The sequence below is a fragment of the Gymnoscopelus microlampas genome, assembly GCF_963454915.1.
Source record: "Gymnoscopelus microlampas genome assembly, chromosome: 22".
NCBI classification, from domain to species: domain Eukaryota; kingdom Metazoa; phylum Chordata; class Actinopteri; order Myctophiformes; family Myctophidae; genus Gymnoscopelus; species Gymnoscopelus microlampas.
Window position 1 is genome coordinate 19,881,519 of NC_139959.1, and position 17,516 is coordinate 19,899,034.

The 17,516-nt window shown below is 42.6% G+C and overlaps 1 protein-coding gene across 1 annotated transcript in view; it reads left to right on the plus strand.

Moving 5' to 3' along the window:
• Positions 1–17,516, plus strand: part of reck (reversion-inducing-cysteine-rich protein with kazal motifs) — a 100,091-nt gene that overhangs the window by 23,090 nt on the left and 59,485 nt on the right. Inside the window, exons 2-5 of the mRNA XM_084049023.1 lie at positions 4,711–4,769; positions 9,807–9,884; positions 15,166–15,202; positions 17,097–17,182. Of these exons, the coding sequence (XP_083905149.1) occupies positions 4,711–4,769; positions 9,807–9,884; positions 15,166–15,202; positions 17,097–17,182 (260 nt within the window). The remainder of the gene's footprint in view (positions 1–4,710; positions 4,770–9,806; positions 9,885–15,165; positions 15,203–17,096; positions 17,183–17,516) is intronic.

Consider the following 17,516-nt stretch of genomic DNA (forward strand, 5'->3'; position numbering starts at 1 on the left):
GTTTGTTTATATTGGTAATATGTGTAAACATTGGCGTGAAATCTAAGACCTATACAGTATATCTTGATTTACCATGGTGTAAGAAAGAAAAACTCCCCAGGTAGTGACACATATAAACGGCTAATCAACTGCACTGCATGTTGTATTATTATGCAGTATGTATTACTAACTCATTTTAAGATGTTCAGAGTTTTTAATGCTCTGTGTCTCCTTTGCTATGTCTCTGCATGTATGTCATAGCAAAACCCAAGAAAGACACATTCCTCGTGAGGTTGTGAGTGTGATTCCCTGGTTTAGCAGGAAGACATCATGCATTAGGTTTGAGGACAGGACAGAGTCCCTCCCTCCATAATGATAGACTGTCCACCCACCCAGTGTACAATTACACCTTCCCTTCACACACCCTACATCAACTGTCTGAGTATACACACACTTTATGTCTGTCTGTCTGTCTGTCTGTCTGTCTGTCTGTCTGTCTGTCTGTTGGTCTCTAATCCTGTCTCTATGTCCCCTTGACCTTGCTTGGCTGCTCTGTGGGAGGGGCTATTAATCAGTGCATTCTATTCTATTCTATTCATTAGGCATTGCAACTAGTTGGCTGACTATCTACAGTACCTACCTACCTACCTACCTACCTACCTACCTACCTACCTACAGTACCTACCAGCCAACCTGACAAGTTCAATTCAAAGGGGCATAATAAACATGCATGTACATTGCCCAAAGCAAGTGTGTAATAAAAACACAAAAAAATAAGAAATGTACGTTTATACAATTAAAATAGAAGGAATAAAAAGGAATATGAAAACAAAGCTCATATTTCAAGTTTACAATCAATATACTAAAGAAAGAAGCAAACCAAAAAACTGTGGTTTTCTCTCTCTCTCTCTCTCTCTCTCTCTCTCTCTCTCTCTCTCTCTCTCTCTCTCTCTCTCTCTCTCTCTCTCTCTCTCTCTCTCTCCATCTATTTGCCTGTCCAGTCGAAGAATAAATTATAGAGCTGGTGCCTTGACATCATGCTGTGTGTGTGTGTGTGTGTGTGTGCGCGCGTGTGTGTGTGTGTGTGTGTGTGTGTGTGTGTGTGTGTGTGTGTGTGTGTGTGTGTGTGTGTGTGTGTGTGTGTGTGTGTGTGTGTGTGTGTGTGTGTGTGTGTGTGTGTGTGTGTGTGTGTGTGTGTGTGTGTGTGTGTGCGCGTGCGTGTGTGCGCTTCGAGGTGGGGACCAGTTTGTTGACAGAGCACTAGCCTGTGCTGTGCCAAGGTGCTTACTGGAACTCTCAGCTGGGCTGTGGCTTGGAGCTCTGCTGCTTGCCAAGCACACCCTCGTCGTGCATGTGTATGTGTGTGTGTCGTGCATGATGTTCCTCTACGCGTGTCTGTGCAGTGCCAGTGTTTGTAGCATCTTGTGTGTTCGCAGTTCCACTTGAGTTTTAACCACTTAAACCCTGTAGTCCAGGGGTCTTCAACATGGGGGTCCGGGCCCCCTAGAGGGTCCTCAGGGTTATTACAGGGGGGCCGCACTGTTTACATCATCCCATGTAAAGCCTTATTTACTCTGAATCGATCTACAAGCTAATAATGCATAGCCTTTTGACATTTGGTCCAGCATTCCTGTCTATGCATTGTATGTGTATTGATAACCGTTAAACTCTGATAGTTGTATTAATTGTACGTGTGATATTGCTGAAGATTAAGTATCAGTCATTTAGCTTGGGACTCCTGGAACCTGGACTCAAGGATCCATGGAGATCCCCAGACCCCACATTGAGAACCTCTTGTCTTAGACAAACGTTCCCAAACTTTTTCCATGCCAACGTCCCTCAAATCAATCAAATAAAGTCATCACACTGTCAAATTAACTTGCTCGCTATAGTTTGCTATTGACATTTCCAGGACTGTGTGGAAACGTCAATGATAAACTACTGGGAGCAGTTTAATGTGACAGTGTGCTGACTTCATTTATTGTATCTTTATATGTCTTGAGGAATTGAATACAATGGAAACAAGCCCTCAGGGCTTTTTGTGTTATCCTTTTAGCATTATTGTGTAACTGTACCTCAATCAATCACAGTAAGGCTCTGTCCCACAGACCATTACGTTGGAAGGCTCTGGTCCCGCCCACAGACTAATCAGAATCCTCAGCCTGGGTGTTCGGGAGATAGGAAGACGGCCAGACTGACAAGCAAAGTGGAAATAATAACGATACACTGACTGGAGCGAGTCAGTCTGGATTCCAGGCTAGTTACTGGTCCAACGGTGGTACCTTTGAATCTGTGGTTTTCAAAATGGGATCAGGGAATCTCATGGTTCTTTGAGGGGGATCCTTACAGGCCTGTAACTCTTGAGAGTGTACAAATGGAGTGTCCATTGTAGCCTGACACTCAGCCTGAATTTTTGTTTCACTCCATTATTCAGTCTGAAAGCCCTCTCAGTGCAGACGTTTTCTGAGATGTGGGTGTGGCCAAAGTGGGACTCTTTGGCGTTTGGTTCATACTGGATTATCACGATCCTGATTGGGCCGGTTCGATTTTCTAACCGAGAAAACCCTGCCTTTCTACAGCATCACCAGACCCTGAATGCGAGGCTAGCCTAGCGATGCAGGGTCTGAAGCCAGGTCCATTTGGTTCCATTTGTACACTCTCAGAGTTTTGGGGGGTCCTTGAAATAAAAACAAGTTTGAGAACCACAGCGTGAAATTATAATAGAATAGACTTGTATTATTTGGCAACAGTTAAAAGCACAATATCTCCAATTGAAAGCACCAAACTGGATTAATCACAACAAACAAAAAAAGCTGAAGCTTGTTTCTATTGTGGTCCATCATAAAACATACAACACCCAGCAAAACACTGAACGTACAAAGAAACAAACACAATTATTGATTGTGTTGAAGATCGCACAGCCTTTCTTTCGGTGCTTCATCAGTCACACGTCATTCCCTGTAGTCCTGCTGGCACGGAATCAGAGACGGAGATGATTAAGATATGGAGAATTGATCTGGCTTCAATCAGGTCCTCTGACTCATCCAAGACCACACACACACACACACACACACACACACACACACACACACACACACACACACACACACACACACACACACACACACACACACACACACACACACACACACACACACATTACAAGAGCTTTGGTCCTTGACCGAAACGTTGGCTAATTAAATTGTATCTTTATTGAGTAATTGCAAACAGTGTGCAGGTGTCCTTGATTCCCTGAAATGATGCGTGTCTACCACACCAATGCACCTGTTGCAAAGATCTTATTCAGGCCTGTTGATGACTTATACACTATATTATTTGAAATAGAAAAGGTCTGGTAACTTTGCTCTTACAGAGACGTCTTGTAGAGCCCAGTTTAGGGCGGTATCATGTCCAAGTCGAGTCTCGAGATTGTCAGACCAGCGTCCAAGTTGAGTCACAAGATTTCAAATCTCAAGTGTGAAGTCTACAGCTGTGGTTAGGGGTAAGGGTTCAGTTCTGGTTACAGTCAAAGCGATCAGCACACCCCATGAGGTAGAACTGACTATTATATCATCGATGTTGAGCAGAGACCTTGTATGTTCCAAATATGTATACGTATGTACTGTAATCCTATTGGCTAATAGGAGGCCGGGCGGGTGGATGGGCTGGCGGACGGACCACGTCATCACGCTTGTCACTATGACTCAGCCATAACCATATAAGGAATTCCCAATGCAGCTATGCCCAAATATGGAGTGTGTTGTCTAACCTCAATGTGTCGTCATGGCATCAGGTGCAAACAAATCAATCAGTTCCATGGAGCTCTATATAGAACAATCTCCATATAGGGGTACAAAACGGGGCATGCCCATATACAGTATGTGCATAAACTCATGACACCAGGGATCTCCATAGATGGGTATTAAAGGGACAAGGACTGACACCAGATACAGAGATCTCCATGTATGGGCATATTTGTTGGATCTGTGGTGTGGTGTGGGTGTGAAAGGACCACATTTTGAACAATTTAGAAAAACGTTTTGGGAAATGACATGCCCAAAATAGGTTGAAAGTGGGTTTTATAAATATTCAACCAATGTACGAAAAGTCTAAAAAAAAGTCAGAGCTTGTGTGACTAAATAATAACTACATTGGATCCATTTGGAATTTTTCTCCATTTCCTGAAAAGGAACGATTAGGGAAACACATGGTTTCCGCCCGACAGTGGCGATATCCCTCACGCTGTGGACGGAATTCATCGATGGCACACAGAACTTCACGTGTTTCCGCTCATCAAGTCATCAACAGATCAGAGCATGAAAGACAGGAAAAGTTCTGTCAAAGTCAGAGATCGTATGCCTTCACACATACGTCTTGATGATAACAGATGCTTCCACAGCGAGCAGCAAAGAACCAATCCCACTGACGTTGTTAAAGGGAACCTTCTTGGCTTCTCTTGGAGTGATTAAACGTTGTATTGGCTTCTTTTTAAGCCAAGCCACAGTAGTTTGACAATAATCCCAACATGGTAATAGTAATGTCGGCCAATAGGAAAACCACCTCTGCGAACGTCTTTATTTGCCTCTTAAGCCATATGGTTTGTATCCTGCTACGAAAAACATGACAAGCTAAACCAAATCAACTGACTGTGTCTCTTTCTCTCTTTGTCTCTCTCTCTGTGTGTGTTCCTGACTGTCTGTCTTTCTCATTATCTTGTCTGTCTGTCTGCAGACCCGTCATGTTGCCACCATGCTGCTGAGTTCACGCCATGTAGAGAAGCATGTGACCAGGTAAGAATGAATGCATACACACGCACATGCGCGCACGCACACACACACACACACACACACACACACACACACACACACACACACACACACACACACACACACACACACACACACACACACACACACACACACACACACACACACACACACACTCTCTCTCATCAGGCCCTTATAGTTGGTCTCTCAAAAGAGTTTTTGAAGATTTCTTTTTGAAGAGTGTGTAAAGTTTCTTTGTCTCTCCGCGCTCTTTGATGTGCAGCACTGAGAGCTAGAATAAAATGTCCCTCCCACCCCCCGACTGAATTGGGAGCAGGTGACGCTCTCTCTCACTCTCTCTCTCTCTCTTTCTGCCTCTCTCTCTGTCTCCCCATCTCTCTCCCGCTCTCTCTCTGTCTCTTGTGATGGAATCAATGCTGCACTCCACAAAAGGCTTCTGTAGTACAGAGGGATACATACATACAGGACATATGGGTGAAAGAAGTTCAAACCTTAGTACCATAATCACAACTGCACCTGCCGCACGAGATGAGAGAGCGAGAGAGAGAGAGAGAGAGAGTGGTCACTTGTATATTTGTCACATCACAGGTTTACAAGTGTAAGAGTCGGCGAAAGTGGGGAAAGAAATAAAAACAAAAAACAAAGGTGTCTACTGTCTACAATATTTACACATAGCATGTCCATTCATCCGGTACAGTAGGTACATGAGGTTAGACATAAAGTGCATGAAGGAGAAGTGGAGGAGGATGGTGTCATGATGTTAGTGCACGAAATATACTATACTCATAAAAGTGCGTAGCCACGCTACACACACACACACACACACACACACACACACACACACACACACACACACACACACACACACACACACACACACACACACACGTTTGTATTACTATAGGCCTACTTGTGAGGACATCAGCATTTTAGGACAGTGATTTTATGCCATTTTAAAGTTTTTTTTGTGCAATTTTAAACCCTAACTCTAATGCGGAAAATAGCTAATTATATAGCTAATGTAAATCAGCTATTTTCGGTGTGTGACATCGGTGTGTAACTAAGTATAAATCAGGAATAACCCCAACCTCTAAACCTGACCTCTAAATATCTCATCTTAATCGTAACCCTAAACTGAATCTTTTCCTAATTGTAAGGCTAACAAAAATAATATTATCTAACCATAAAACAAGCATTTGTCTAAGTGAGGACCAGGAAAATGGTCTTATTTGCAGTGGTGTAAAAAGTACTCAAATGTTTTACTTAAGTAAACGTATCAATACTGCAATGTAGAAGTACTCTGTCTCTCGAAGTAGTAGAAGTATGTAGAAGTACTAAAATGTTTGAAAATAGGCAATCTTCAAGCTCACAACGCGATGCGCCGCGTTGTGAGCTTGTAGACCGGCTATTTTCAAATAGCCAAGATATAAAATAGGGCTAAAGTGGTTAATATATGTTTTATAATGTAATAATTTATATCTGCAAAATATCTAGTCACTACTTAAATACAGTACTTGAGTAAATGTACTTAGTTACTTTACGCCACTGTTTATTTGTCAAAGTCCTGCTACACTACTCACAAGTATAGTAATACACACATACACGCACACACGTGCACGCACGCTGATGTCATTCTTATCTCCAGGGTAATTTCAGCCATAATGGGGGCCGGCATATGCTTGGCTGTTGCTTTGATGCGTCTCTGGCTCCTTGTGTCAGCTGAAAGGAGCACAGAGCACTGATGTCTGCCAGCCAGCCCACTATTTACTCCTCGCATACACTCTTAACTCCTCTGCTTTTTTTTCTGCCTTTTTGAGATTTTTTTCCCTCCCCACTTTGATTATCTGCCAGCAAATTGCTGTCGGCTCCGTTTGTTGTGCTGCATGTTTTGTGCAGGCCGGCTGCTTTTAGGGTTTTTTTGCGGGGAGGTGAGGAGGTTTTTTTTTCTTCTTTGGATGAGGAGGTGGTGAACCACTTAAACCCCAGCAACCCTATTCTGAGGGGGGGGGGACACTTTCGCAGAAAATTGCAGATCTACAAGCTGACAACGCTTCGCAACGCGAGTGTTTGTTCAGTAAACAGTGGTCTCCCTGACGTTTCTCCAGCTCTTTTGTAAACATAAAATACATTTTTCAGGTTGGGTTGCCAATTTTAGCCAATCAGGAAAGAGTGTACCCATTCATCAGCTTCAATTTTGTAGTGTTCCAGTTCCAATTTTGTCTGCTCATTTCTCATCAGTTTCCAATTTCACTTGTTTAATCTGTATCCTGTGCGAGTTTTCTGTATTTTCCATAAGAGCTGGAGAGACAGGGAGAAACTCCCGTTATTGAACAAACACAGCAAGCAAGGAGCATAATAGAGCTATTTAACATTTATTTTAATAAACATATATATCACTTATCCTAACTTCAAGTGGTTAAGTTACCATATGTGACTATGTTCCTGTGCCAAGACTAGTGTTGCCATGTTTGCTTATTATAAGTGACTTTGAGCTTGTTTTTCTGTAAAGCCACTTGTAAATATTGGTAGTTTGTGGGGTGCGTTTTTTGGGCTTGTTTCTAAAGTGTAGTTGCTTATTTGGGCTTGCTTCCTTGTTTAAACCAGTGGTTCTCAAACATTTTCATGTGAAGGACCCCAAGATTAATAGCCTATGTAATTGTCTGTGTATCCCCATCTGAAAACATTTTGTGCCAGGGACTATTCCACATTTCCCTTTTTCTTTCTTCCTTTTTTTTGGTTTGGTTGAAAATAGCAGTTCTACAAGCTATTTTCTCTTGAGCTTGTTTTCGTAGACCTGGTTTCCTATTTCTCTCGCAGAATCTGGCAACACTGGCCGAGACCCAGGTCCATCCACACCTGATTACAAGCACATTCCATGTTCGCTGCACCTGGCCTCGTAGTAGTCGTAAATGAAACAACTACACGTTTCATGCACTTGTTTGTAGGTGGGCCGCTGCCCACACTCACACTTGGCACTTTAATGACCCTTTTCTTGAACGAATTATGTTTTTTTTTGTTTGAAGCTTGATTCAAACGTATTTTTTCTCTGTCGAGTGCAACGCTCATTCTTTTGAAATCTGTGTGTGTGTGTGTGTGTGTGTGTTTCTGCGTGCGTGCGCGCTTGTGTGTGTGTGCGTGCGTGTGAGCGTGCCAATGACGTGACCTCTCACATGGGACAGAGGTGATCTTTCTGTCCTAATTAATTGCACAAGGTCAACGACGGGTGTGATCTTCTGAAGTTTGTATTGATTCTCACAGCACTGAGCTCCTGACACAGGCCACATTTGGGGCAGGCCTGTCACAATCATTACGATTTCCCCTAATCGCAATTATGTGAGATAATCACAGTTATTTGGCTAACTATAACTGTAACTATACAGCTATAACTGTTTCCATGTTGACAAATGTTCATACATTTTCCAAACGTAATTAAGTAATTAAGTAGTTAATATATTCAAATTATTTCTGCCCTGTGCAATTTTTATTTACAAAGCCTAAAAGGCAAACTCAATTGTAATTTTGATTCATTATGTTCCAATGTTCGATGCCAAAAAAAAGCATTTGTATGACAATTAATCGTAAAATGTCATGATCGTGACAGCCCTAATGTGGGGACAACCATTGGACATGAAACCATTTTATTGGGGTCGGCATGTCAAGCTGGGGACTAAATCGGTGTTCCTCATTAGATTTTACTGAAGTTTTATGGTGGGGGTGACGGTTGAGGGATGAATAATGCAATGTCACCTAAACTTGTAACACCAACGTTTGTGTGTGCATGTGTGCGCTCATGCGTTTGTGCGTGCCTGTGTGTGTGTGTGTGTGTGTGTGTGTGTGTGTGTGTGTGTGTGTGTGTGTGTGTCAGAATGTGTGAAGCTGTAAATCTCAGCCAATTCATTTTCACGACTCCACACTTCAACCACAGGCTGCTGGGAATGGAGCCATTCTCACAGACGCTTGCCTTGGAGTGTGTGTGTGTGTGTGTGTGTGTGTGTGTGTGTGTGTCTGTGTGTCTGTGTGTCTGCGTGTGTGTGTGTGTGTGTGTGCGTGCGTGCGTGCGCGTGTGTGCGTGCGTGTGTTTTAGCCCAAGGGTTGATGAGACATAATTCCCATGCTCTCCACAAATTCCTGTCTATAGGGTTAAATGAGATAATAACCGCCAGGCTAAACAGTTTCCTTCTCTTATCAGGGTTTGAAATTAGCTGGCTGTTAAACACACACACACGCACGCACGCACGCACGCACGCATGTATACACACACGCACAAATGCACAAATGCACTCTCACTCACATATTGTCACTGTCAGGCAGAAGCGTTGTACTGTACCTCCATGTTTCAACTTTTCATGTTTTTTTAATAAATGAATGCCCTATTTCTTCGTGCAACAGTGTCGTGCAGAAATTGCAGTGGAAGTAGTTACGTGTGTCTGTGGGTTTTATAAATATTGAACCAAAGAAAAGTATTCACAAGAGCTTGTGGTAAAATAATAACTTAATTAGTTCCATTGGAACACAGGTCATTTGTTCCCCCCAGTAACAGTGGTTAAGATGTTACCTTTCCACGCAGGAGACCCCGCATCACATTAGTGCCGTGGGGGAGGCCAAAAGGGGGGTGAGGTAGCATTAGTGGCTCAGAGCCTCTGACTGATGACCAAAAGCCTAATATCTGTGTTCAAATCCCGGGCGTTTCAGACATACAAGGTTTCAACCATTGTGGGCATCACATTTATTTCTTTAATAGCTCAGATTTAGATTGTATAGAGTGCTTCGGCTTTTCTAAGTAGGCCTACCCAAAGTTGCTTTACATAAGGAAAGGAAGGAACCAACTTTGATAAGAAAAAGAACCGAAAACAATAAAGACATGAGTGCTTTGAACATAGCACTTAGAGATATGCTTTTGCCACGTGACACGTCGTATGACAAAGTACAAACCAGGCTTAAGAGGTTATGGCGCAACAAAATCGAAAAAAAATGTTTTGTGTTTCCAACTTCACCGTATTGTGAGTCAATGAAATGCTTTGTTTGTGTCTCTCCTCACAGCTTTCCACCATAAAGAGTGAGTCTCGTCTCAAACATTTCATCCAGCGGCTGCCCAGCTATTGTCCTCCAGAGTCTATGGTGAGTGTGTGCTGTTCCTATGAAACCTCTATGGAGAATTCACAAACTTTGGGAGAAGAAAAACATTGTTTACTGAATGGGCTATTTTTGAATAGCCAAAGTATAAAATATGGTTAAAGTGGTTAAAATGGAGATTGGAGATTATTTCGTTTTTGTCGCATTCCTAAGGCAATAATTTGATGACCGGCGGAGTTTCCGGTAGTAGACTCAATTGACCTGCATTTTAGTCTCCTACCGGAGCATCTTACCGCCGATCATCACATTATTGGCTCAGGAATGCGACAAAAACTGAAAAATCAACATCAATTCAAGGCTTCATGGGGTGTGTAATTGATAGAAAATAAGTCCTTTTTTGGGTGAACTACTTCTTTAACAAAGTTTGCTGTGGACCCCCTGGTGCCCCCCCCCCCCCCCCCAGTACCCCTGTGGGTTCCGGACCCTGCGTTGAGAACCAACGACCTAACCAGTGCAAACATTTGGCCGTGGCATGCATGCAAATCAGATCACAATCATCCGGTAATGGAGGGAATGTGTAGCCTCAACCAGTTCTTTTCTTCCTGACAAAGGAAAAGCAGGATTTATTTCTAAAATCAAATCCTAGCTTGAGCTCGAGCTTCTTTACTTAAGTTTTCAGTGTGACTGTTTGAATGTTAAATTGTCATCAATTAAAATACTTAAATACCTTAGATACAGACAGACTTACATTATGAATCCGGTTCTAGATGGTTTTGGCCTACGTCCATGCATGCTGTGGAAATGGATTATGCTGCCAAATACTATGTCTTTGTTTTGTGGTTAATTTGAGTGAATGTGAGACGACACGCAAGGAGATAAATGTCACACTCATGGATTTTGATCGGTCGGTTGCTTCTGTGACCAAAGAACCAGAGGAAGTGATTCCTTTCACCCTCATTAGTGTATGATGGGTCAGAAAATCGCACGTTTAGCACATACTTTAAACGAACAAGAATGTAGTGAATGGAATCACGACATCATGGTTCCTTGATAACACGGCACAGAAGCAACTCATGAAGGTGATTGACAAATTGAAAATAATTGTCAATAAAAGTAAATAAACTACACAACCCAAAGTTCAACATCACTTTATCCCATTAAGACCTGGAACTGTGTCATTTTTAGATTTGAGCTAAAAAGCATTATTTTACACTTTGGCTATTCAAAAATCGTGAAAATGTGTGCAAAGCTTTGAATATATATATTGAAAGCGAACATGTTTAACTCAAATCTTTGCTTCTGGGGGGTCCCTGGAACAAAATGTTTTGATGGGGGTCCGCGGTCAAATACATATAATTCTGGGGGTCCTTGACATGAAAAAGATTGAGCACCACTGATATAGAAATATACGTTTTTCAGAAAACTGTGATTTAGGAGACATGTAGAATCGGCTTCACGTCTCAATGGGTTATAGGAGCGTTTCTCAGCCTTATCTGGACATGGGCCCACTTCAAAGTGAAATTTTCGCAGCCTACCCATCTGACCACTTAATACGGCAGCGTTTGCATTTTCATAACATGTTTATTTTAATGATCAATCAATCGGTTGTGTGTTCCGGCTTGGATCAATGGAACTAACGTAGTATACTTTAAGTTCCTTTTTTTTTTTGTATCACAATGAAAACGTGTTTTTTGTAAGGATTTAAAGAAAGAATAGCATGACTTTGTTTTTTGCTGCTGATACTGCCAAAAAGGCTGGTATCGATATCGCCGAGTATGCCAGTCTATGTCAATCCGATGATGATATTTAATTAGTAATCAATATTTTGTATTTTGAATGCTTCAGTTGACGTTGAACTCCCGTTTTAATGTACTATTGGCATTCTTATTTCACTTACTTGTGGCAGCGCTTTAACAATTAATCATGGCATTGTTGATGTTTTTGTTACATATTGGTATTGCATTGGTAACTCAGTATTGGTTGCGGGTATCTGGAAGTAGCAAATGGTACAGTCATACAATAATGCTAAAAGGATAATGGGGCTTGTTTCCATTGTGGTCCTGTGTATTCAATTCAATTCAATATTCAATTCATCAAGACATATACAGATATACAATACTATACAAGAGATCATTAATACTAGGAGCAGTAAAAGTATATTTACCGAAAAACAGTGGGGGGTCATTTCTTTTGGCAAGCTAGAAGACTTGTCTAGGTCCAGTTACAAATTGCAGACAGGTGCTCTTTTATGGCGGTTTGGAAGGAGGGTAGGGAGTAGTGCTTTTTTATGGCTTAGTGGTAGGACATTCCACATTTTGGTGGCATAATAGTAGCCTTGCGTAGCCAGACTATATCACTGCGTGGATATGAGTCTGGTGCCTCCATGAGGACGTTTTTTATCTCAAGGGGCGGGATCAAAACAATGGCCCTCGACGCAATTGGTTAGACCTACAACCAACTACCAATTGCAGTCTCCCATGTTTGAATCCGGGGCCCTGATTGGTCCCCCACGTCTTCCGGAGAGGGAAATGGATTCTCTATGGAGCGGTGCCAGACCCAAATCGCAGAGTGCAATTTTTTTGTTGGCACTGGCAGATTCGTCTGGTCCCAGGCTAGCATAATAGTAGAATGAACTCATCCCCATGTTTGTGCCGAATCTGGGGGGAATGAGTTCAGTGGAGCTCCCTCTGGTGTTGTGCCTGTGGGCGTTTCTAACTCTGAGATGACGCTGCCACGTGGCAGCACACATCCAGTGACACCGATGTCTTGCAGAATGAATGAAATCAGACCACATCTTAAGTGTCATGATGTGTGCTATGCATGTTAACTGTATTTTACTCTATTTTTGGTGCACTCAAGTTCACCACCATGGCACACTGTAGCACCTAGTCTTACCACACACACACACGCACGCTCACACACGCACGCTCACACGCGTGGGCTGTGCCTGTCTAATTAGGATGCTGGGAGGCTGTGTTGTTAGTCATTTGGTTGTCTCTAAGCAGCCATTACAGCCGACACACTCACTAATTAGGCTGAGATTTAAACACAAGGGCTCACACACACACACACACACACACGCACGCACACGCGCACACACACACACACACACACACACACACACACACACACACACACACAGACACGTGGCCCTGTAGTTTATAAGGAAACGGATCTCACAACACACACCCGACACACTTGTAAGGCACAGCATGCGAGCGCACACACATGCACACGCACGCATATGAATTCACACATACGTACATGAAAGACAGATGCATTTGTAGGTGCGACACACACACACACACACACACACACACACACACACACACACACACACACACACACACACACACACACACACACACCTATGCATACGTGCACATACTGATTTTAACTCACACACACACTCACTCGCTTATACGGTATCGTCATACAGTATACAGTATGATCGAACACACACACACACACACACAAAAAAGCACGCACACAATGTGCACACACAAACATGCAAGAGTGCACACTCACACATGCATAGCATACTGTACATGTATTCACGTGTCTCACACACACACACACGCGCACGCACAGGCAGAAGGTGAGCCAGCACTTGTAGCTCCACTAAAACATGATGTGGTCTGTCATGTTGCACGTCTCGCCCTCCTCCCCTCGCGGCGCAAATCATGTTTATACCTCATGTAAAGATACACTCCTCGCCCGCTGACTGGAACCTTTCTTCCAAGGCCAAGCGACATGGGGGAGAGTTTACAGTGACGTACGCGTATATCGAGTTTACACGAGTTGATGGTCCTGTGAAGGCGGGTTCGTTTATCTGGAATTTCTGTTTCATTTTGTAACTCTCTGTGATGTACTGTAGTTCTTTCTTCCCTCTCACTCTCACTCTCTGTCAGTGGTGGAAAAAGTACTCACATTTTTTACTTAAAGGGCAAGACCACTTTGGTAGAGGTTTGGGTTGTGTAGTTACCTTGCCATGATGTAACTCCACAGGTGGGCAAGAAATAAAAAATAATTGCTCCATTGATTAGAAATTGATAATTCAAATTATGCTCCTCATTGACTTACATTGTACGGTAAAACTGCTCTCAAAGTCACTCTTTTAGCACATAAACGAATGCAAACAAAGTTGATTCAGACAATATAGAACATCACCAAACCCAGTACTGTTTTTTTTTTAAATAAAAATGTCAACTTCCTGTTGATTTTGCCATTTTTAATAAGTAGAAAACCTGGACTGGATCCGCGGATCCGGATCCAGATCTTCAAATAGTAAAATCAACAGGAAGTTGACATTTTTATAAAATGTCCTTGTCCCTATACCATCTCTTTTTGTCCGTCTGTTTGCTTCTTTATGGACGTGTGTGCGTCACTCACACATGCCCTCTCCTCATGTGTGTGTGTGTGTGCGTTTGTGTGTGTGAGCAGAGAGTTTGTTTGACAACATTAATCCCACAAGACTGGAGTGCTGGGAAGGTGCTGGGAAGGCGTGATGTCATATTTACCCTGTTTCTTCTCATCACCATGCTTTGCTTTTCTCTCTGGAACACATAACAACACACACAAATGTTCTGTGGGAGATCTCACTGGCTTGTGAGAGCACCCTGCAGCCAGCGCACACACACACGCACGCACGCACGCACGCACGCACGCACGCACGCACGCACACACACACGCACGTGCACATACGCACACACACACACCTCGTGTTTCTATCTCATGTTAAGTTCATCTTCAGTTCAGTCAGTTCGTTTTAATTAGGTTTTTAAATCGTTTGTTGGTTTTTATTTTGTGAAAAGGCTTAGTTTTCATTTAGTTTTCTATTAGTTTTATTGTTTTAGTTTTAGTTTGTTATTGTGATATGGGATATAGTCAGGGACGAGATTGAAAAAGCTCTGACATTTTTAGAAAATAGCGGATCTACAATCTGCATTTTGTTGTGCGGAACATATGAATTGAAAACAAATGGCATTTAACCTTGTTTAAGATCTTTCTGGGATTTGAACATTTGATATGGTTGAGTTACAGTAGACCTATATTTTTAAAATAATCTTATTCTTATACCACTTTTCTATACAGCGAAAATAGACAATCTACAAGCTCACAATATTTGGCAATGTGATGCGTTGTTTGTACTCTATAGATATAGAGTACTACTAACAAGCTACGCCAGTGGATCTCAAAGTGTGTTCTTTGAGAGGGTTCCAAATGGACCCTTACAGGTTTGTAACTCAAATAGAACAATCAGATTGGATTGGATTGGATTAAAGATGTAACGTGGTCTCTGTTCTGTGTTCTCCTGTCTTTGCAGAATGAGCTGTGGACGTGCATCAACTCTACACTGCCCGGTAAGTCCACAAACACTAGACTACACTTAACATTGGTTCTTAACCTTTTCTCAATCAGAAACTCGAAAGCGTTCAAACTGATTAGAAGTAGGCGGCCAAAGGTCAAGGTCACTGTGACCTAACAAAACGTGTTCATTAAATTCCTAAAGTCTTCATTCACTACAGACACCGATATGAGTCTGGACAGACAGGGAGGTAAAGGTCAACGGGTTGGCGGAGGCATTCAGCAGCGATTTGGTATTTCTAGCTTATGTATCAAACCTTTATTTAACCAAGAAAGACGTTGAAAAACTATTTTTCGAGGGAGACCTGGCCAAGACAGGCAGCAGTGAAATTGAAAAGAACACAGTTACAAACGGGAAACATAAAAGGAGACAAAAAGAAAAACACACTTGAAAAGAGGTGTGAAAACCTTGACATATTACAGAATCTGACTCTTAATTCTTTCTTCTCTTTTTCCATTTAGCAAGAATTTAGCGGAATCAATCCATCCAGTTCCGAGTCATCCCATAACCTATTCATACCGAGGGGTGCAGAATACAAAAAAGCCCTTTTTCTCAATTTCTGTGAACCATGGGAAAATAGCAGTGCAGCACGTCACCTTGCTTTGATTCCACCGAATTAACCCAGTCGTTAACCTGGCGAGAGCCGTACTGTAATTCAAAGGAGAAGAATGTGCAGCAGTGGAAGTGCTATACGTAAAAGGTGCCCCCACCTCCCCCCGCCCCCGGGCGGGCGGGGGAGGGCTCTCTCTCTCTCTCTCTCTCAGCTTTGTAAACTGTCTCTCTCAGCCGGCGCTTCAAAGAGCTATAACCTCCGCTATCTGCGCCGGGGCTAAATCCACCTGTCAGAGCGCTAACAGCATCCAGATGTAGGGAGGTCTGGTCGAGGATCAGTCTACGTGGCCGTGCCCGCCGACAAACCTCCACTCCTTTAAAGCGTGATCTATGCTCCATTGTACGGCTGTCAGGGCAGATATGATAATACTACACTGTTTGGTCCGTGATTATAGTTATGCCTCCTAGGAGCCTTTACTAAGAGGCCGTCTGGTGACTATGCAGGTCTATTTACAACTCACAGTTTAGTAAGCAAACCATGTTCTCACTCACCTGTTGGTAGTCTGTCAGAGTAACTATTTGTAAATCTAGCATGGTCTTGTAGAAAGAGCCATGTATGGATCTGTCCACTAACCAAGCCTCCATCTATTTGGGTGCTCTTGTTTTATGTATAAAGGGAGGCTGCCTTTGCATGAGGCAGTCTCCGAGAGCTCTCGGCTTTTGTTAAATAGATCCATTGATTCATTCCACTTCTACCCTTGTGGGAATTCTTTTTTATAAGTCATACTGATGTAAGGTATGCTTTGATTCCTGCCACGACGCGGCAGCGGTAGCATTGCCGACGGCAATGCTCACGGCGCATCGCAGGTTTAGGTTTGGGATTTCGTCAGGCCAAGGGCATGATGTCACCACCAAAGTGTTAGACAAAGGGAAATGCAAGTGGACAAGGTCTCCAACCGAAAGCCTGACACGTTGTCAGTTGGTGTCAATGTGTGCTGACTGAGAATGAAAATAATCAACTTTGTTTATGTATAGCACAGTGGTTCTCAAACGTTTTCAAGTCAAGGACCCCCACATTGATTTGGCCACGGACCCCATATTGTGATGCTCTGTTAAATATTTTTGCTCACTTTGAGAACCACTGATGTAGCACATTTCAGTGTCAATACTCTCTACATTCAAAAGAAGGAAGAAGGGTGAAACATAATTACATTGAAAAATTAGCCGTCGCGATCCAAAAGTAAGTAAGTAAGCGTTTATGAAAATGAGTTTTTGGTATACGTGAGGTCAAGTACACTGTCGCTAAGGTCTTTTTGGTTGTTTGATTCCCCCCTCAGGAGTGTCCAGGAAGTCGGATGGATGGGTGGGGCTAGGCTGCTGTGAGCTGGCCATCTCAGCCGAGTGCCGTAGGGAGTGCAAACAGGTGACACGTTTATAACATCCTGCTACTCTGCTCAGTGTTCACATTGAATTCTTCTAGTTTTTAGGATTTATCTTTTTAGATTGATACAGTATTTTCTTGCAATATTTATTTATTATTATTTTATTTTTTTGCTGTCTTTAACTAGGAGAAACATAATCTCGTTTTTCTTTTGAAGCTGATGGAAAACAAATGACAAAAAAATAAAGCAATCTCAAAGCATTTCAACTACTAAGTCATAAACAATATAGAACAGTGGTTCTCAAACATTTTTATTTCAAGGACCCCCAGTTTGACATGCATTAGACCACGGACCCCTATAGCTTTGAGAGACGGG